The 21,767-nt window shown below is 49.3% G+C and overlaps 2 protein-coding genes across 2 annotated transcripts in view; one reads left to right on the forward strand and one right to left on the reverse strand.

Moving 5' to 3' along the window:
* Rin3 (Ras and Rab interactor 3) overlaps nucleotides 1–11,840 on the forward strand; it is a 103,148-nt gene extending 91,308 nt beyond the window's left edge. The window contains exons 8-10 of the mRNA XM_021201894.2: nucleotides 4,953–5,084; nucleotides 9,382–9,545; nucleotides 10,631–11,840. Coding sequence (XP_021057553.2) covers nucleotides 4,953–5,084; nucleotides 9,382–9,545; nucleotides 10,631–10,951 — 617 coding nt within the window. The 3' untranslated portion in view covers nucleotides 10,952–11,840. The remainder of the gene's footprint in view (nucleotides 1–4,952; nucleotides 5,085–9,381; nucleotides 9,546–10,630) is intronic.
* Nucleotides 11,841–14,675: 2,835 nt separating this feature from the next.
* Lgmn (legumain) overlaps nucleotides 14,676–21,767 on the reverse strand; it is a 36,060-nt gene continuing 28,968 nt past the window's right edge. The window contains exons 9-14 of the mRNA XM_021202145.1: nucleotides 21,231–21,349; nucleotides 20,925–21,014; nucleotides 18,859–19,059; nucleotides 16,265–16,435; nucleotides 15,456–15,523; nucleotides 14,676–15,212 (exon numbers count right to left, since the gene is read on the reverse strand). Coding sequence (XP_021057804.1) covers nucleotides 15,170–15,212; nucleotides 15,456–15,523; nucleotides 16,265–16,435; nucleotides 18,859–19,059; nucleotides 20,925–21,014; nucleotides 21,231–21,349 — 692 coding nt within the window. The 3' untranslated portion in view covers nucleotides 14,676–15,169. The remainder of the gene's footprint in view (nucleotides 15,213–15,455; nucleotides 15,524–16,264; nucleotides 16,436–18,858; nucleotides 19,060–20,924; nucleotides 21,015–21,230; nucleotides 21,350–21,767) is intronic.

The raw sequence follows: 21,767 nt of genomic DNA on the forward strand, positions 1-21,767 counted from the left end.
CACACACACACACACACACACACACACACACACACAGCATGCTCAGCTTTTTCCAGAGGTTCTGACTTGGTACAGCAGTCACTTTGCCAACTGAGCCATCTCCCCAGCTCAGCAATCTGTTATCTGAAACTGATGTCAAACTTGAAACCTTTCATTGTAAATGGTTCATTGAAACAAGGACTCCAGGGTACCCTGTGAGTTAACTTATCTCAGCAATTTCCAAGTGCCTTCCCCTCCCCCACCCCACCCTGAACACACACACTTCCTCCCTAAATCACACAAGGTCTCTCCCTGGATCTTTTCCAGTCGGTGCTGTGCTGGGTCTCTGTTGAAGACCCTGAGAGTGCCAGGCTGTGGAGCTCTCCCACGACGGCTGTGGATGTGTCCCTGTGTAAGCATCTCCAGATCTAGCATCTCTGTCTGAATCACAGGCCATCACTGATCTATAAATGTCCTTGAGGATGCTGAAAGGCTTGGGAATTCCACATCTAACAGTCATTACTATGTGTAGCTTCCTTTAATGTGCTGTGTTTTGAGAGCCTTTCTTTGACTACACTCATTTTTTAATATCTATATTATTTTAACTGCATGTGTGCCTGTATCTGTGTGCTAAGTATGGGCCTGTGAGAGCAGGTCCCCTCAGAGTCCAGGGACATTGGGCCTCCTGGAGCTAGAGTTACAGGCAGTCGTGAGCTGCCTGATGTGGGTGCTGAGAAGCAAACTAGGGTCCCCTGCAAGAGCAGTGTGCACTCTTAACTGCTGAGCCGCCTCTCCAGCCCTGAGGCTGACACATGGGAGAATGCAGATTTCCTTCCTGCCTCCATCTTTGCCACCTAGGCCACAGTTTCTCAAGTCTGTCGCGCTTTCCTCATAGTTGCTGACTTGGCTACTTTCTCATTGCTTTGATCAAATATGCTGACCAATGCAACCTGAGAGAAAATGAGGTTGTTTATTGTTTAGGCTTAGAGTTCAAGGTTCGGCCCATCTCAGCGGGGACATCTAGGCAGCAGGAGCTTAAAGCAGCTGGTCACATTGCTTTCCAAGGTCAAAAAACAGCAGTAAATGCTAGCTAATGATCAGCGTACTTTCTGCCATTTTTACAACCAAGGTCTCACTCAAATTAAGCTGCGTCTCCTCAGTTGATGTAATCAGTTTCCGTGATTGGCACGCCCAGACGCCCATATCCCAGGTGGCTGTAGATTCCATTGAGTTGACAGCTAACAGCTACTACAGTTACATGGGAGTGTTTTGTTTTGTTTTTATTTACTTTTATTTTATGTCCATTGGTGTTTTGCCTGCATGTATGTCTGTATGAGAGTATTGGATCCCTTGAATTACAGACAGCTGTGACCTGCCATGTGGGTGCTGGGAATTGAACCCCGGTCCTTTGGAAGAGCAGTCAGTGCTCTAAACTGCTGAGCATCTATCTCTTTAGCCCCTGGATGACACATTCTTAGCTGCATCTCAGTTGACTCAGATTCGCTTCAGACTTGACACTAGTGGTTTCAAGACCAGGCTTCCCCATTCTCTAACCTACCTCACTCCATTCCATGTTCCCAGCATCTCCTGCTATCTGGCCATAGCCTTGTGACTGAAGCACCAACATCTGTGTGCTGAAGGCCTGGGAGCCATTGGGAACCCTTCAGCAAGGCACAACTGCAGCCTGTGTTGAGCCAACAACCTTGAGCGTGTTCAGCAGGACCAAACCACGCTTGCCCAACACTGCTCCTAGACCTCAGGATCCATAGACCTCTGGCTTCCTAGGCTTCAAGAACCCTAGACTTTAGGCAACTTAGGCCTTAGACCACCTAGACCTCTACCATTCCTAGGCCTCCAGGCCTCCCCTCTGAACTTGAAGACCACCATACCTCCTCTCCTGTCGTCACTACACAGGAGAGAGAAGCACATGCACAGACTAAGTGGCCCATTTAAAGGAGACTACAGCAGCCTGGGTGTGAGTGGGACCAGTTGAGACAGTAGGAAAAGGGCCACACTTGAAGTCACGGGAACAAATGTAACTGGTCACACCATCCTCTCCTAAGAGGTAAATGCTGTCACACCTGTCTAGACCCAGCCAAAATACAAACCTAAAGCCACATTGTGCCAACCCTATGCCGCACTCTCTGTGCCAGGCCACCATCCAGAGCAAGCACCAGGTTTGGGGAGAGCAGTTGAGCTCAAGTCTGAGGGTCCTGAGTCAGGTAGGCTGGGAAGTTAAGGAGACAAATGGCTCTGGATAAGCATTCAGTGTACCTGGGAGCTATGGGGTGCTTGCAGAGTTTACAGAACTTAGCAAGAGTACTTGGGCTTTTCAATTCGTATTCTGTATATGTCTGACAGAGAAGTCATTCCCACCTCTGGAACATCCAGAGCTAGGCACGGGATGCCTAAAAGATTCCTGTAGTGGGAAAAAATAGATCAAAGCCCCCTTGGGGAGGAAGGAAAGACCAATATAATAATAAACCAATATAAATGCAGAAGGCATGGAAAGGGCTTGCAGTGCTGAAGGACTGTCCTCCATGCCTTTAGCTGTGCCTGAACTTGCAGCTTGCTTGGGCCAACGGCTGCATTCATAGATCTAGAAGGTTGGCTATAGAGCCAAGAGCTTGGTAACAAAGACCAACTTCCCTCATTATCTACTTCCTCACAGAGGCCACGTGACCCAAGAATCCACTGATGGTTCACGCAGGGACAGTGGCTGGAGAACTGGATGGGAGGAGGGCTCTTGATGATGACCTATGACATTGCCTGCATGTGGAAGCGACAGAGAGAAGGATTTTTAAAGATCTATGCTAAACGGCATCCTAATGACTAAAGTCACCCATGTTTATTATTGACAATTTCTATGCTTATGCAGCTTTAATGTCCTGGGCATTGCCATGTAGAGCAGGAACACGAACCTACTACCATCTGATGTCTCCATGGGCTAGGAAGGCATTCAGAGTGGGGTGAGACCCTCAGTGTCCAACAGAGGGAAGGTTTACTTCAGCTTACAACTCCAGGTCACAGTCCATTGTTGCAGGGCAGTAACATCAAGGCAGGCTGCAGCCTGAAGCCTCACGCCCAGGGTCAAAAGGGGATGGAACACATGGATCCTGTGCTCAGCTAGCTTCCTATACTGTAGACAGGTCAGGACCCACCCCATGAATCAATGCTGTCTACCTTCAAGATGCTCAGCTAGCTTTCTGTACCGTAGACAGGTCAGGGCCCAACCCATGAAATGAAGGTGTCTACCTTCAAGGTGTGTCTTCCTACACCGAACAACATTTCCTACCTGCCGCTTTATGCTAGCCTTAGAGATGATGCCTCCCAAGTGACTATACTTTATTTGACACACATCGGTCCTGATAACAGACTGAGTTGATGATCATCTCCCAGTGTTCAGATGAACTGAGGCTTGAGGAGAGGCCTGATCGTGCAGAACTAGAATGACCTAGCTAGGGTCTTCCTAATTTCCTATTCCAGTGTTCAGGGTCCCCAGATGAACACTTTTTGGCCTCTCTCTCTCTCTGCTGGGCAGTGGTAGCATGTATCTTTAATCTCAGAACTCAGGAGACAGAGGCAGGCGGATCTCTCTAAGTGTCGAGGCCAGCCTGGTCTACATAATGAGTTCCAGGACAGCCAGGGCTACACAGAGAAACCCTAACACTCTCTCCAAAATTCCCCAGCCCGGAAGATGCGTAGAAGGCCTCTGTCAGCTCTTGGCATTGTGTGCCTGCAGGTGGTGAACAGATGGAACTGGGAGAAACAGAAGCTTAAACCAGGAAACACGGGCTGACCCTGGCAGGGCACGCGCCCTGGTCCGTGCAAGCCAGGTGTTCAGATCATAGGAGAAGCATTTCAAAGCTTTCTCATCTCCCCAGGGAGTGCTGCCTGCTGTACAGCTGGAGGAGTCAGCTAGGAGCTGAAAAGTTCCAAGTGTGCTCAAAGCTGGTGGTGGTCCGTAAGCCAGCATCGGGGGAAAGACATGGATCTGGTCCCACCGGTGATCAGCCCAGAATGCTGAGCGCAGGCCTCCCAGCTCTGAGCCTTGACCTGCCCCACGGTGAGGTTGAACCTGTGGTGTGTAAGGCTGTTGGTGCGCTGGAGGAGGTAGCTCATACCAGTTCAGGAGAGCTAGTTACCCATCTCCTCCCAAGTCCTTGCTCAGGTCTGCAGTTTGAACTTGGTCTCTGTGGAAGTGGTTACATCATAGGAATTGGCTGGCACTGCAGGTCAGTTTCCGTTTCTGCCTTTTGCTTGGAAATTCTGTTGTGAAGCATCTCTCCTTGCAGTCAGCTACATATACACACGAGGCTCAGGTTAGACCACTGGCAGTGGTGGATCTCGGGCACAGTGGTAGTCTCTGGGGTAGTGACTGATCTTGGGCAGTGGAAGATCTTGGGGGCAGGAATGGATCTCCAGGAGAGTGATGATGTTCTCAAGCAGTGGTGGGTCTCAGGCACAGTAGTAGATCTTGGGTCAGAGTGGATCTCGGGGGGCAGTGACAGATCTCAGGGACAGAGATGGATTCAGGGACAGAGGTGGATCTCAGGGACAGAGGTGGATCTCAGGCAGTGGTGAATCTCAGGGGCAGAGGTGGATCTCAGGGACGGAGATAGATCTCAGGGGCAGAGGTGGATCTCAGGCTGTGGTGGATCTCGGGCAGAGATGGATCTCGGGCAGAGGTGGATCTCGGGCAGAGGTGGATCTCGGGCAGAGGTGGATCTTGGGCAGAGGTGGATCTCGGGTAGAGGTGGATCTCGGGCAGAGGTGGATCTTGGGTAGAGGTGGATCTTGGGCACAGAGTTGAATCTCAGTTTTTGCTGCAGATGCCCACGCATCAGTCATCAGCCTGTGAACTAAGTGTGATGAGAACTAGATGACCCAGCAAGCAGCCCAGGGTAACCTCGGGTGCCTGAGTGGCTCACAGGCAGTTGGCACTCACAGCCTTCATCCTCTTCTCCTTGCAGGGAAGCCCTACGGGGCCGACGACTTCCTGCCTGTGCTCATGTACGTGCTGGCCCGCAGCAACCTCACCGAGATGCTCCTCAATGTGGAGTACATGATGGAGCTCATGGACCCCGCCCTGCAGTTAGGAGAGGGTGAGCTTGCCACCCCTACACCCAGCACCATCTCCCAGCAACCCAGGTGGCCTGGCAAGGACTTCTTGGTTAGGCCCTAGGGACATGCACACAGGCCCTGCCCAAATAGCTCATTGACCAGGAAGACAGTCAGGTTGCAAAGAAAAGTGACAGAACTGGGATGGTAGGAAATTCAAAGAGGCTGGACGCATGCTATCCTGACAGTACAGTCAGGGAGGGCTTCTGGAAGAGGTGATGCCTCGACTGAGCACTGAAGGGTGAGCAGGCACCATCAGATAAAGAAGAGGAAGGAGCTGGTCATAGTGGCACACACCTTTAATTCCAGCACTCGAACAACAGAGGCAGGTGGGTCTCTGTGAATTTGAGGCCAGCATGTTCCACACAGTTCTAGACCAGCCAGGGATGCAGAGTGAGACCCTGATTTGAAAATAAACCAGTAAAACTAAATATATTAATTAAACTGAAAAATAAAGAAGAGGGGGAATAGCATTCTTCCTGGAGGCACAGCAGAAGTCGGTGGATTAACAAGTGATGCAAAAATGGCAGACATGAGCCGGGCGTGGTGGCGCACACCTTTAATCCCAGCACTTGGGAGGCAGAGGCAGGCGGGTTTCTGAGTTCGAGGCCAGCCTGGTCTACAAAGTGAGTTCCAGGATAGCCAGGGCTATACAGAGAAACCCTGTCCAAAAAAAAAAAAGGCAGACATTGTCTCCATGGAGTGTGGCGAGTAGAAATCTGTTCTTAGATAAGGTGGCTCCTGGGACTTGGCCCTGGCCAGGACTTGTGTCCATAGAAAGAAGTTACTGAGGCGTTGAGGGCTCTGTGCTCCCTGGTTGAATGAAGAAAGGGTGTGATTTGCTGTGGCCTATCTCAGTTCCCCTCCCTGTCCCTCCACCCACCACTTCCTCCAGCTAGGGCCTCAGCCACCCCTCCACTAAGAATCACTTGAGGTACAGAAGCCCTGATATGGACTCTGAGGGACCATGACATGTCCTGTGGGCTTCCACCATCGAAGAATGGAGCCAGCCTCCCAGGCACAAGTGTCCCCTTAGGGCTTTATGGTTCCTGAGAGTGGTTGTCCCTCTTTGCATGTGTTTGCATCTGCCACCTCTGGAGGTGGGAACCCTGACATAAGTGCTTCGGTGATGTCTTCTCAGCTCAGGGGAACAGGGAAAGCGGAGAGCTTCGGTGTCGTCTGTAGCTCTGAGCTGTGGCTATGGCACCTGGAGCCACCTCTTTTTCCTCTTTAGTGACACGTTACCTGCAACTGGAGCACCTTGTTTTCCCGAGAAATCCAGGGATTTAGAAGAAGCAAGCTTTTTTTCAGTCCATCCACCCTTCTACCCACCATCCATCTACTTGTACATCCACCTGTCCATCCACATGTCTACCCACACATCTATCTGTCCATCTACCCATCATCCACCTACCTACTGACCCATCTACCCACTTTTCCCTCCACCCATCCACATCTACATCAGCCTATCTACCCACCAATTCATTTATCTATTTACCCATCTCCCCATCCATCCTCCGTTGGCCAGCCCATCCATCTGTTCACCCATCCACCCATCCATTTCCTCACCAGTCCATCCATCCATAAACTTACCTACCCATTCATCAACTCATCCATACATACCCCAACTCAGGGAAATCACCTGACTGGAGCCAACCAAGAATTCAAACATCTCTCACAAGTGTCTTCATAGACCTTTTTGCCCATGTGCCCTCCCTAACCTGTGCCCAGCTTATCTCACCAGTGGATTTACCAAGCAATCCACCACATGGGAAATGTCTGCAAAACTCATAGTGGTGTCGCCTGTCACCTAGTGCTCATAGTCGGTACTACATGGTCTCCATCAAAGAGGGCTAAAAGGGCCATATGGGATGCATAGGAATTGAAGGGCTATGATAGCCCCCAACAGGGCTTGGAGTTCCTCCCTACTGCCTCAGAGAGGACCAGAAGCCCCCAACTATTGTCTGAGTTCATATAGTTTTGTGACCCAAGCGTGACTAAGACCCGCCCCTTGCACACATGACATAGAAAAGCAAGTGACTTTTCGCCATGCTCATTCATCTCCAAGACTCAAAATCAGAGCACCCCTAACTTTGCCCTGCTTTCCCTGCTACAGGGCCGGGACTCAGGGCTGTTCCTGCTCAGCCAAGCTTATAGAATCTGGAAGCCAGCATTTTAATGCAGGACCAGTTCAGATACCAGTGGATCTTCCATAGTTAGGATGGGAACATGGATTGGGGTGGTTCACTGGCAAAATCAGCCTCATGTTCAAGACCATTGGCCTTGCCTTAATAGCCAGGAAAAGCAGGCTAGAGAATGTCAGGAAAGCTAGGGACTGGAAGAAAGCAGGATACTAAGGGCAGGGGGGCGGTACCGTGTGATCCTGGCCATGTCACCCTCTTCTTCTGTGGTTCAGTTTCTTCCCTTTAAAGCAGCAGTTATCAACCTGTGGGTTGTGACCCCTTTAGGGGTTGGTTGCGTATTAGATAGCCTACATATTTACATTATGATTCATAGCAGTAACAGAATTACAGTTATAAAGAAGTGAGGAAAATAATTCTATGACTGGGAAGGGGGGTGGTCAGCACAAGATGAGGAACTGTATTAAAAAAAATCACAGCGTTAGAAAAGATGAGAAACACTGCTTTTAAAGTGAAGGATCTCTCTCGGGCTGCAGAGATGGCTCAGCAGTTAAGAGCACTGACTGCTCTTCCAGAGGTCCTGAGTTCAAATCCCAGCAGCCACATGGTGGCTCACAACCATCTGTAATGGGATCCGATGCCCTCTTCTGGTGTGTCTGGAAGACAGCATGCTCATATACATAAACCAAATAAATTTAAAAATAAAACTATCAAAAAATTAAAACGTGAAAGATGTCACAAGGTTCTGAACTCCTAACAAGTCGACGGCCAGATAAACATCCCAGCGAAGTATTATCTTTGAACTTAAAATTCCATGGCTGGTGCGGCTTCCAGTACCTTAAAGTCTCAATTACTTCAGGGAAACCTTACAGATTAAGATTATTTTTAAAGAAGAAACTTTGGTGGGCCAATATTTTAGTGGGTAAAGTCAGGCAGTTGCTGCCAAGTCTGGGGTCCTCAGTTCAATTCCTGGGACTCTTATGGTAGAAGGGAAAACTGACTTCTGCAAGTTGAGTGTGCCCACAAATACATGTACACATGTGCACACAAAATAAAATTTAAAATGTAATACTTTTTTTAAAAATGGACAGGATCTTGCTTTATAGCTCTGTCTGGCCTTGCATTTGCTATGTAGACCAAGTTAACGTCCAGCTCACAGAAATCTCCCCGCCCCTGCCCCTGCCCCTGCCCCTGCCCCTGCCCCTGCCCCTGCCCCTGCCCCTGCCTCCTGAGTGCTACTGATATTATGGCTGCATAGCATCAAATATTTTTACTATTTCAATCCTTAAAAACTTCATGTGATAACTAAAATTTCTTGTGCATCCTTGAAAATTGTTTTTATGATAGGTAATACACTCGTGGTACTCTATGTGTTAAAGCACGTGTATACTACAGTGAGAGCGTGGGCTCCCAGCATCTCCTTCACACACACACACCCAGGCAATATGTCTCTCGGTTTCTTATGCATCCTATATATTTTAAAACACTTAAAATCGCATTTTACATTTCAAACATCATTTTAAGATACCGAGCTTGGACGACAGACTTGTAGAAATTGATGGGTTTCTTATTCTCTTCCCAATCTGGCCACATTGAATAAGTATCCTTAGCCAGGCGTGGTAAACCAACCATACCTTTAATCCCAGCACTCAGAAGGCAGAGGCTGGTAGATCTCTCTGAGTTTAAGGCTAGCCTGATCTTTATTATGAATTTCAGGCCAGGACTAAGTAGTGAGACCCTATCTAAAAATAATTATATATATATTTCTGTGTTTTTATATTATATAACCATATAATTACATGTAATTATAAATAACATTTCTAATTTATTATAATATTAAAATAGTCATATATAATTATATGTGTTATATATGGAATATTCCACATGACTCCTTCTTGAACGGGGCTAAGGAAAGATGTGAGCTAAGCTGTTCTATAAAGTGCCAACGGCTGAAGCCCCAGTGCGGTGACATTAAGTAAAGCCTTTGAAGCAGGTTGTAGAGCTTGGACGTCCCCTGGTGGCTATGAAGGGAGGAGCACCTTGTAAGCAATGGGCGGAGCCACACACTTTAAGACCAGCTCCCCTCCCAGTGTGGCGGAATCAGACCTTTCTCGTTCAGCCGGTGTCCTTGACCCCACAGGTTCCTACTATCTGACCACCACCTATGGAGCCCTGGAGCACATTAAAAACTATGACAAGATCACAGTGACCCGACAGCTGAGCGTGGAGGTGCAGGATTCCATCCATCGCTGGGAACGCAGGCGCACGCTCAACAAGGCGCGGGCCTCCCGCTCCTCTGTGCAGGTGATGCTGGGGACTAGAGTGTCTGGGGCTACAAACTGTACAGGTACGGCCTGTGCGCTATGCTTGGCTGCTTTGACCCGCCAGCCCTACTATCCTCAGGGTGAGCAGTGGGTGTCACACAGAGAAATCCAAGGCTCTACCTGCCAATCTGCCTAACTCTGCAGGTCCTGGGTAGGCTTAGAAGTGCCACCAGGCAGGTGCTATAACCCAATAGACCAAGAGGTATGGGAGGAACAAGGCATTCCATATATCCCAGGCTGTATCTGGTCAATTCACCCAATTGTCGCCTAACAGCCCAGATCAGCTCCCTGCTATACACATACTCAAAGCTAGGAAGGGCAGGGAGCCCGTGGACCCGCACTGCATGTACTTCCCCACCGCTTTAGGCGTCACCTCACATCCTAAACTCATCCCTTCCTCAGCTCCTCACCCCCAGCTTCCCTCGAGCCTCTTCATACCCTGCCTCTAAACCACAGAGACAATCCCTGCTCTAAGAGGCCAGTCGGCTCCACTTACCTGATCTGTGAGGCGCTAGGATGATAATCTATACCTGCAGCTTTATCCTGCCTTCCAGCAATGCGCCCGAGGTGTGGGGAGATGACGAATGAATGCATGATTGACCCATGATGGCAGGGGAGAATAGTGAAGACCCTGCAGACTGGCTAAGGGCAGGGGATGGGACTCTGCCATTGCCATGACTCAAAAATGATTGAATCAGCCAGGAAATGATGACTTGGCAGGTAAAGGTGCTTGCCAGGCAAATTTGACAATGTGAGTTCAATCCCTGGAATCTCTGTAGAGGTAGAAGGAAGGAACCAACTCCACAACGTTATCCTGGGACCTCCACATGGGCATTTGGGGCAAATGCATACACCATGCATCACCCTGAATAAGTCCAGTGGGGAGGTAAGACCCAGGGAAGGAAGAGTTACCCCCCAGGCTCAGTGGCAGAGTAAGAAGAGGACACAGTTGCCCTAACTCTCAGCTTCACATGCTCCTGTCCGCTGGCCCTAGCTCCCAAAGTTGGGATGAGGGTGACCCAGAATGCTATTGGTAACCTCAGACCTCCTCCATCTTGCCTGCAGGACTTCATCTGTGTGTCCTACCTGAAGCCCGAGCAACAGTCACGGACACTGGCGTCGCGGGCAGACACAGCAGCCCAGGCACTGTGCGCACAGTGCGCTGAGAAGTTTGAGGTGGCACAGCCCCAAGACTACCGGCTCTTCGTGCTGGTCGACGGGCGCTGCTTCCAGCTGGCCGACGAGGCTCTGCCGCACCGCATCAAGGGCTATCTGCTCCGGAGCGAGCCCAAACGAGACTTCCACTTCGTGTACCGGCCCCAGGACAGCGGCAAGGATGCTTCAAGCCAGCCCTATACAGTGGTGCGGGAGCCCAACTTCCTATAAGCTGTGATGGCAGGATCTCCTGAGAGGAGGATAGAGGGACTGGGACTGGGCTCTCACTGGCCGCGCCCCTTGACCACAAGTGTCAGTCACACTGGTGTAACGCCCACTGAGCATGCCTAAGCCAATCAGGCAGCGTCATAGCCTGAGGCCCCCTGTTCTTCCTTGGATGAAAGGGAAACCAAGGCTCCGGTGGAAGAGGCTCTAGCCAGCTGCCGCAAACAAGCCCAACTCCGCTCACACCAGGTTTCTCAGGCAGAGCTTACTTTCCCCAGAACTGGCTAATGAAGGGGTTCCTGGCCCCAGCTACTCCCTGAGCCTCGGGATAGAGCTGAGATGTTCCACCACAACCCAAGATCTAAAAGTATTGTATTTGAAGAGACGGCCCTGCACCGCAACCCTGCCTCAGAACCGGCCTTCAGCTACCAGAGTGCCTAGTACGACAGGGCTCCTGAGCCCCACTGGAAACGGCCAAGCCAGCTCCAGGGACACATGGACAAGTTCAGCCAATGCCATGAGATTGGGGGTGGGAGGGTCATTAAAGGCCTGTTCTGTGATGGAAACACCACAGGTCATCAGTGTTGACGAGATGCACTATGAGGGTAGGGGGTAATAAAAGCCCTTTTGCAAAAGCTAACTCCTCTGAAGGGGCCGGAAGTTCTGCTCACCTGTTGCTTCTGCTTCTCCACCACCCTCTGTTACCAGCATCCCAGGCTCTGGACGACTTCTAGAACCACCTCTCCTACCACTTGTTCTTGGGATTTCCAATCCTCTTGACCTTTGCCTGGTTACCTCTTATATGCATCCTCCAAAGCCCACCTCCAGGAAATCTTCCTTGACTCCCAGTGTGAGTCATGTACAAGACAGCTGGTCAGACCAATCAGGTTTAATAATGCACTTTTTTTTTCAAAAAAATATTTATTATATATGTACACTGTAGCTGTCTTCAGATACCCCAGAAGAGGACATCAGATCTCATTATAGATGGTTGTGAGCCACCGTGTGATTGCTTGGATTTGAACTCATGTCCTCTGGAAAAGCAGTCATTGCTCTTAACCCCTGAGCCATCTCTCCAGCCCATTAATGCCTTTTTTTTTTTTTCTTTTGAGACAGGTTCCCACAAGTAAGTCCTCAAGTTCATTATGTAACCAAGGTCGCCCTTGAGTAAACAGAGCAGTGATTCTAAACCTTCCTATAATGCCACGACTCTTTGATTCATGTTGTGGTGACCCCACCCCCCAACCACAAAATGATTTTCATTGCTACTTCAGAACAGTAATTTTGCTATTGTTATGAATCACAATGTTCATAAGGTGTTTTGCAATGGTCTTAGGCAAGCCCTGGAAAAGGGTCATTCACCACCTCATTGAAAACCACTGATCTAGAACCTTCTAGGGCTGTTGGAATTACAGGTGTGCACCATCACGACCAATTTATATGGTGATGGAGCCCGGGGCTGCATGACAGCCCTAATGCTGCCTCTCACCTTTGCTTTCTCCATCCCCATCGCAATGCCCATCTAGCTATCCGACTCTCTCTTCACAGCTTTAAGACATGGCCTTGCTATGTTGCCCCAGCTACCTCTGAACTCCTAGACTCAGCAATCCTCCTGCCTCAGTTTCTTACATACCATCCATGCCTGGCTTTTACAACGTGAGACTTAACTCACATGCTATTTAACTATCCTGATTAAAACATATAATCTAATCTCCTGGGGAGCTGAAAATCTGCATGGAATTCCATGACTTATTTTACTTTTATGTTCACATGTATGTCAGGGGTATGAACAGGTGCATGCAGTACCTACGGAGACCAGAAGAGGGCCTCAGCAACCTCTGGAGCCGAAGCTACAGGGTTGTGAGCCATCCCAGGTGTGAGGAACCCAACTCCAGGTCCTCTGCAAGTGCAGTTTGAGCTCTTAACCACTGAGCCATCGCCCCACCTCCACAGCATATAACATGTGACACCCTCGAAATATATAACTAGTAACAGCTGGCTGTTGGCCTAATCACTAATAGTCTATAGCATATGCTTAGGGGGTTGGGTTTTGGGTTTTTTTTTTTTAATGGTTTCTTATGTGTATGACTGTTTTGCCTAGATGTATGTCTGTCCACCACATGTGTGCCTGGTGCCTGTGGAGGCCAGACAAGAGCACTGGTTCCCTGGAACTGGAGTTAAACACAGTTGTGAGCCACCATGTAGCTGCTTGGAAATCGACCCTGGGTCCTCTATAACACCCAGCGCTCTTAACCACCGAGCGAGCCTAGGTTCTTGTGTGTTATAATTGGTGAAAGGGGTGAAATGTGTAAGAAATCACTCCTCCCTAGGCCATGAAACCAGCTGGAGACTGATAGCAAAAGAGCTGTTTCTGCAGGCAGGTTTCTGTCGCTAGGATGCAACATCCTTACTTTGTTTACATGTCTCTTTTGTGTGTGTGTGTGTGTGTGTGTGTGTGTGTGTGTGTGTGTGTGTGTGTGTGTAAACTTTACCTTTTCATTATAGGTCTGCATATATAGAATAGCCATGGTAAAACAGACTTATCCCCAGGGCTTATCTTTTAATTTTTAAAAGTATGTCTAGGTTGTCCGGGTCATCCGTGTTTTTCAAACGAATCCCCCAATGCAAACCTGCGGCCAACGAGACTCACACAACCCTAACCCATTCGGTCTGGGGCTCCCTGTGCCTGAAATACTGAGCAGTCACAATCCTCAGCTCCCTGACCCTCCAGCATCCCTGGGAGCAAACTGAACCAGGCACGAAGGGGCGCACACCTGTGTCCTGGCTATCTGGGAAGCTGAGGCAGGAGGATTCCCGAGTTCCAGGCCCGCCTGTAAGAGGGGGCTGAGGGAGCAGGTTTACACCCAGCCGCTCTCACTCCCATTTATTTTCCTTAGTCGCTGGCACCGATAAGTGTGTCTCTGTGTGGATTTGCCTGTTCAGCACATGTCACATAAAACTATCTAATACATGGTTTTAGCACTTGGCTTCAATTGGCTTAATAATGCTATGCCCTATACAGACACTCCATTCCTTTTTACTGTTTACACTATTGCCCTGCATGGATACAGAGCACTGATTTCACATCTGTAACAACCCCATCACTACACCTTGGGTGTACCTTGCCGGAGACACAGTGGGGCATGTCCCCTCCCTGCCTTGCACCTGACTATGAGATGCATGGCCACAGAGGGCCCAGACAGCTGCTTCTGATGGTGTTTCTGGGTTAGTCGGCCTGTCTCAACATGGTGAAAAACTTAGTGGGGGAGGACTTAGTAATACTCTGCTTCATAGCCTGAGGGTTCAGTGCGTAGTTGCTTGGGCAGAATTGAGTGTCTCTAATGGCAGAGAAAGTTCTACCCCTCTCAGTGTCAAGAAACGGAGCAATGGGCGGGGTCTAGGGATCAAGCATGACCTCCAAAGTACATCCACAGGGACCTACTTCCTCTAGCTAGGCCCCACATCCTAGAGTTTCCAGAACTTCCCAAACCAGTGCTGCCAGCTAGGGACCAAACACTCAGCATCCAAGCCTGTGGGGATATTTCACATTCCAATAGGAACAGGTAGGAGGATGAAGAGGCCCCTGAAACTAACAGGGTGAAGAGCTAAACAGTCATGCATTCTAGGGCAAAAGGAACAGGGGTGGGCGGAGGTGGGGAGCTGCAAGCTCACAGAGTGTGGAGTAGGGAGGGGGTCAGCCCACCATGAGGGTAAAACACAAACCACAGAGTCCAGAAACAAATGTCTCACTTCACTTATTTAAGACATCCATTATTACAGAATAAAATATAAAAGCAATCAAAAATTATATAATTCTAAAAATAATTCTCCCGTAGGGGCTTGCTTTCTGCCCTCTTCAGTGAAATCACTGTGAAGCCCGGCAAGAGGTTTCAGCTTTGAATTTCTCAGACGATTCCTTCCCTGGCTAGAGAAGCCTCGGGGAATTTGCTCTTGAAAGCTAATGGACAACAAAACAAAACAAAAAAAAAACAAAAAAAAAAACAAAAAAAACAACTCCTAAGAAGCAAAAGTTCCTTCCTCCAGAGAGCTTTACCCACCCAAACCGGCTTCTTAGTAAGTGGGTATCTTCAGAAAGCAAGCCCTAGGGTGTGCGGGCCCTATTCCTGGGGGCGGGGCTTGGGTGCTGCCTCTGGCTCTGCCCTTTCAGTCTCCGGTTGGTTCCTATTCCAGTGGACTTTGCTCACTCATTGGGAAGAGAGCTGTTCAGTAGTGACTAAGGCACACTTTGTCCATGGCCATCTTTATCCTGCAAGAAACAGGAAGATGAATCAGATGGGTTAAGCCAACCCCGCAGAAAGCAAGACATGGTCCAGTTCTGGGTAGGAGTCAGGCGGGACAAAGTCCCTAGCCATCACCACTGGGAACCCAGGCCCTCCCTCCGGTTCCACCGACGAGTGGCCTCAGGAACTAGAGTCTCCTCAGGCCAGTGGTGTGCTCCCCAGTGCATTTGGAATGATGCCAGTCTTCCCAGTGCCAAACGCTGCTTTACCTGTCAATCGGATATGGCGTCTCACAGAGGTTGGCCAGCACATACAAGTGTCGCAAGGCATGCTCGTACTGCAAGAAGAAAACAGAGAACCGCACGTGAGCACCTCACCATGCAGTCAGCTTGCCTTGCTCTGCAGTCACAGAGACAAAGTCATTTCAGCCAGGAGTTCCAGGTCTGTTTAGGTCACGGATCTGCCATCTTCTTTCGGCAATCTGTAGGTGTTCACAAGCTCTCCTGAGGAGAGACAGACATTCGCACACAACCTCAGGGCTGCTGGGGCTGCTGAAACTCTGTCCAGCTTCAGCTGATTCTGGGAACCCAGCTGAGGCGGGAAGCATGACGTACAAATGCCCAACTGGACAACAAAGGTTCAAAGCCAGGCTCTGCCAGGGTTTGGTCTACAGGCCACAGTCTGCCCACCTTGCTCCAGGAGGATTCAAGCATCCCATTGTGACCACAGGACATTTTAGGGACCGACTAGCTGACAGACTCTACAACTGACCGAAACATAGTTCCTCCTTCAGCATAGACTAGGGTGTGCTCCAACAATAATAAATCTTGGGCGATGGACAGAAGACATCAGGAGGAAGAAAGAAGCCAATGTCTGGAGATGTGAGGGGTGTGGGGGCCACAATCAAGAGAAGCAAGCACCCTTCAAAGGCAACAGTAATGGGAGTTGTCACCTATGACTCTGGTAGTCAAGACACACGACTATAGTCCAGATAGAATCTTTCCATACAAGCCAGTGCACCTGAGTTTAGCACTATAATCTCAGATGCGGGAGACCTGAGGACCCTGGCTGGGCTCACCGTGATGGAGTGCCAGTTAAAGCAGTGAGTGCGGAAGTGGGTCACGGCCTCCTGGTAGCAGTCATGTGCTGTGAGCGTGGTCCTCTCTGACAGATGTCTCTCAGCCGTTTCCCCAAATCCCGCCAGCAGGGAAACAATCTTGTGCACAGACTTCTCAATGACGTGCCTGGCCTAGGGAAAAAAATAAGACAGCATTTCAAAATGATCCTGGCTTAATGTACTCTCTCGGGGCTCTATAGTAAGCCGCATATTCAGAGAACTATCCTGACATTGCCCTCAACCCACAGTGAATTAAAACAGTTTAATAAAAGCATTCAAGAGAAATGGAAAGTATGTGTTTGGTTTCTGTGACACTGGAAAGGCCAGACCTTCTAGATCTCCTACCTTCCCAGCAGAACTGACACGTGACACCTGGAGGTTAGCCTGTGCCTGACTGAAATCTGCCTCAGTACGCCACTATCCGCTATCCTGCCTATCCGCCACTATCCGCTATCCTGCCTATCCGCCACCATCCGCTCTCCGCTATCCTCCTCTGTCCCTGCCTGCTCCTGGGCACCTCTGCCTGTTCAGGACACCAGGGTGAGTGAGTGCACAGGGGCCTGTGTTCCTCCCAGATGATAAAATAACCACATAAAGAAGGCACTGCTGAACCCAAACCTCACGTCTCCATGAAGTCTGTGACCAGCCCAGTGTTCATCTCCTGCATGGATGAACTGTTCACACTCACCAGCAACTGTGTGATAGAGCCACGTGTGGTCCCAAACATGGGGTCCCTAGAGCCCTGCGGGCCCCATAATGGCTTCCCTATGCTTCAGCAAAAACCCCAGGGCCACAGAGTAAACATCAGCCGTGTCCAGCTGTCCCCTCTCACACTGGGCACGGAGGCACAGACGTCTGTGGATGTGAAGCGATGCTACTCTGCTGAATGAGTTCGATTTTTTTTTTAATCTTGATTTTTTTCTTAGTAATTATTTTACATAAAAATGTAACAATATGACAGTTAACAGGAAACTATTGAATCAGTAAGTACATAGGCTTAGAGATAGTTTTCAGATTTACAGCCGAAACCAGAGAAATTCTACAATGTACACAATGGCTCAGAGGCCGATACAAGGAAACTCTGGTTCGGTTTCTGTGACTACCCAGAGGATAAAGACAAAAGGCCCTTTTCACGGAGCTGTCACTTGTTCTGAGACAAGGTCTCATGTAACCCAGGTTGACCTCTAATTCAATATAGCCGCTAAGGAACTCCTGATCTCCCTGCCCCCACCTCCCAAGTGCTGGGACTGGAGGCATTTATTTGACACAGTGCCTGAATCATTTTAACTCTTAAGACACTATAGCAACCCATCACAGACAAAACCTCCCTGGGAACAATAAACAGTGGGACTCAAGAGGCCAGAGGTTAGAAAGAAAAAGGACAGTTATTGTCACTGTGTTTGACACCAGCTAAATATAGCCTGGCTACTCAGGTTGTCAACATTCTGGGGTGACAAGTTTATAGATAGATAGATAGATAGATAGATAGATAGATAGATAGATAGATAGATAGATAGATAAGAGATAGACATTTAAAACACATTCATGGGCACTGCGGATGCGGCACAGTTGGTACAGTGCTTGCCTAGCATGCATGAAACCCTGGGCTCAATTCCTAATCCTAAGAACCGTATACTCAGGGACCATAAAACACCAGCACTCAGAAAGTGGAGGAAGGAGGATCAGAAGTTCAAGGTCATCCTCAGCTAAGGAGCAAGCTGGAGATGGCCAGTCTGAAATACATGGGATTCTACTTGGAAAAGTAAAACAGATCAAAAGGATTTGTTTTTTACTTTTAATCTTCATGTATCCCTCAGCGTCCCATGTTGACAGCGGACAAGCTTGACCACAGACTGGCTTTGTTGGAACACACAGGCACAGATGAGAGAGTACACAGCTATGACCAGGAGGATCCCCCTGCCAAGTCCACCAACTAGGGACCTCAGCAGCCATGAGGCCTAGAGTTAGCAGCTTCAAGAAGAGCTTCAGGCTGGAACCACTGAGTCAACAGAATATGAGACCGGGGTTGGGGGGGGGGGGCTCTCTGTATAGCTCTGGCTGTCATGGAACTCTGTCAACCAGGCTGGCCCCAAACTCAAGAGATCTACCTGCCTCCCAATTTCTGGGATTAAAGGCATGCACCACCACAACCTGCCTGAGACAAGGGAATGATTTTGTACACTGAAGGGGAAAAAAAAGATGGATTAGTGACTAGTAAGTCAAGAAGCAGAAAGACAGGATGCCTCAAAGGGACCACCCATAAGCCAGGGCTTCTCAACAGGAAGCCAGGCCTCTAAGCCTTTCCTTCCGGATGCTAAAGAGGTCACAGTTACAGAGGTCACAGTCGGGATGAAGAGTGAAGGCAGCTACTGGTCTGCTCTTTTCTGCGCTTTCCAAGAGCACAGAGGCCATCCATACTCCTTTCTGGATCTGGGGAGGAAGCACCCCAAGTTCGGGTTGCTGGTTGTGTTTATACCGGAACGGACACACATACACACCTTTAATCTAGAATGGCCTTTAGTAATCTAGAGTCCCTTTAGTAAGCCACTACTTACATCCAGAAGTTGCTGGATCTGCCCAACGAGATTCTGGGATTGCTTCATGTCGTTGGTTCTCAGCAGCTTCCTCTTCAGGATGGTCAGGGGCACCTCAGGGCTGGGGGTGAGGTCAAGGTGTGTGACTGGAGGCAGAGAGATGGGGGAACTGGCTCTGTGCTTCATTCCCTGAAACTGCATCACTTTCATGGTAGAGATAGACTGAAGAAGGAAGAGGGGAGAGAGAATACAAATTCAACACGTTTGCTGAGAAAAGCCAGTGTGTCAAGCATACCCTGGCTCAGTCTCTCCAAGAAAGTCATGGTTCCCTCCTAACTTTCAACAGTCTGAAGGGCCCCAGTCACCCAAAATCACGTGATCAACTGACGCAGTAGGCAAGATGACACACATGTGTGGCTAAAATCCACCACTGAAGAACTTCAAAAATACCCAGTGTGCTTTGAGGCAAAGAGCTCCTTCACAAGCAAAGGCCACTGCAGATCCACAGTTGTGCAATTTGTTTCAACTTCGACAACCCTGGATGTGCACACCCCTGCTCCCCTGTCTGGCCCCAAGGACCAGCAGCAAGGAGGTTTCAAGCATCTGTCCAGGCTGCTGTTGAAATCTGGGTCCCGTGAGATTTGGCAGAGCTGGAGCCACAGGCCGGGCTGACACTGGGCCTCAGGCTCTAACAAAACGCATACAAGTGTCAGGCTGTGTTCTGCTTGCACAAGTCAAGACAGACCCAACCTCGGGGAGAGAATGAGTTAAGCGTTCTTGTTCTCAAAGCACGCAACATCAGTGCAAAACTCTGAAATTAAAATCAAAACACAAATATGAAAACAGCAAGTTCCAAAAGAACTATCACTCACGCACACAGAGACAGAGACAGAGAGACAGAGAGACAGAGACAGGCAGACAGACTAGAAATAGACCAGCACCTGTACTAAGAATAGGAAGCCGAAGACAGAGCCACAGCAGAGCAGACATTCTCTAAGTCACCAGTCTGGCTCTCATGATGCCCTGTTCTCTCCTACACCCAACCTACATACTCTTCTCATATGCTGTGGTAATCACACTGCTGACAGGCTGAAGGGCTCAGACCCACTCAGGCCAGGATCTGCAGGACGTGTTAAAGAGAACCAGGCTTTTTTTTTTTTTTTTTTTTTAAAGATTTATTTACTTATTATATGTAAGTACACTGTAGCTGTTTTCAGACACTCCAGAAGAGGGGTGTCAGATCTTGTTACAGATGGTTGTGAGCCACCATGTGGTTACTGGGATTTGAACTCCGGACCTTCGGAAGAGCAGTCGGGTGCTCTTACCTACGGAGCCATCTCACCAGCCCCGAGAGCCGGGCTTTCTGATCTCAGTTTTCTCCTAGAATGCCTGAGCTTGCAGCCAAGAACAGATCTCAGTGGGCAAGCTCTTTTGGGCCCGAGAAATGACAGACTGGGAGTTCCCTTTCAAATTTTTTCAGCTAAACTGCATATCCCAGAGCCTTCCCACCAAAAGCTCAAACTTACAAGGTTGTACGTCAGTACAACTTCCAGTCAATGAGGAAAACTAACAACCTGCAGCTTGGCATGGGACAGATCCTTAGAGAAGGCATGGTGCAGCGTTCAGTGGACAGCCTTTAAAACAGAACGTATGCTTTCGGTCTCCATAGCCTCTGGTCGTATGACCAGCTCTTGCTCAGTGCCTCCCACATACAACCTTCTGTGTGGACAGCCTTTAAAACAGAACGTACGCTTTCGGTCTCCATAGCCTCTGGCCGTGTGACCAGCTCTTGCTCAGTGCCTCCCACACACAACCTTCTCTGGTGTACCTGGCTACCCTGCATGTGTGGGTTCTGACAAATGAGGTCGGACACAGGTTCAGAGAGCTCCAGGTCTGTAAGTGCAAACCTAGTAGGTCTGGTTCCTAAGCCTGAGCCCCTGGGACAGAGTGGCTATCTACACGAGGCAGAGCCAGTCTGAGACCATTCCCCATTGGGATCCTGTTTGTCTTCATCAAGAGACAAAAGTTTGGAATGAGTCTGCCTGGGGCTCCAGGACAGGGGAGCAAGAGAGCGAGGCCCCACTTACTTTGTTCCCATACTGCATGACGTGGCTGGTGTTGGTGTGGGACTTCACCAGATGGTACTGCTTATGAAGGGTCTCTTTGGTCAGGTCTTCCTGCAAGGAAAAAAAAAAAGGAAAGAAAGAAAGTCTTTAGAGGACCAGAGCCTGAGGGCTACACTGTAGCAGGCTGGCTAACCCCAGCCAAGGTCTTCCTTTGGAGAACCAGAGCCTGAGGGCTACACTATAGCAGGCTGGCTAACCCCAGCCAAGGTCTTCCTTTGGAGGACCAGAGCCTGAGGGCTACACTGTAGCAGGCTGGCTGGCCCTTACCACATCGGAGTCTTCCATCCAGTTGACGCTGTACCAGTCACCCAGGTAAGTGCCCCTCTCCTCGTCATAGTAGCAGGCATAAGATGACTCGCTGGGGTTGGCCGCAGTAGTTGCATAAACTACAGTGGATTAAAGGTATCTTTGAGTCTTGTTTTGCTCCTGGCCTTGGACTACTCTTGAAACTGGGGTCCCTCCTTCCCCCCCAGCCCCCACCCCAGTGACATCAAAGCTGCTACTGTACTCAGCACAGGGAGTGTATGGCCCTGTCCATTAAGAACAATAACTCTGGGGGTAAGATTGTGGGAGGGGGTGACCAGGAGGGACAATAAGCAGGATGTAAAGTAAATAAGTTTAAAAAAAAGAAAGAGAGAGAGGGAGGGAGGGGGAGGGAAGGAGGGAAAGAGGGAGGGAGGGAGAGAGAAAGAGAGAAAGAGAAAAAGAAAGAAGAAAGAAAGAAAGAAAGAAAGAAAGAAAGAAAGAAAGAAAGAAAGAAAGAAAGAAAGAAAGAGGGGGGGAGGGAGGGAGGGAGGGAGAGGG

The sequence above is a fragment of the Mus pahari genome, chromosome 7 (assembly GCF_900095145.1).
Source record: "Mus pahari chromosome 7, PAHARI_EIJ_v1.1, whole genome shotgun sequence".
Lineage (NCBI taxonomy): Eukaryota > Metazoa > Chordata > Mammalia > Rodentia > Muridae > Mus > Mus pahari.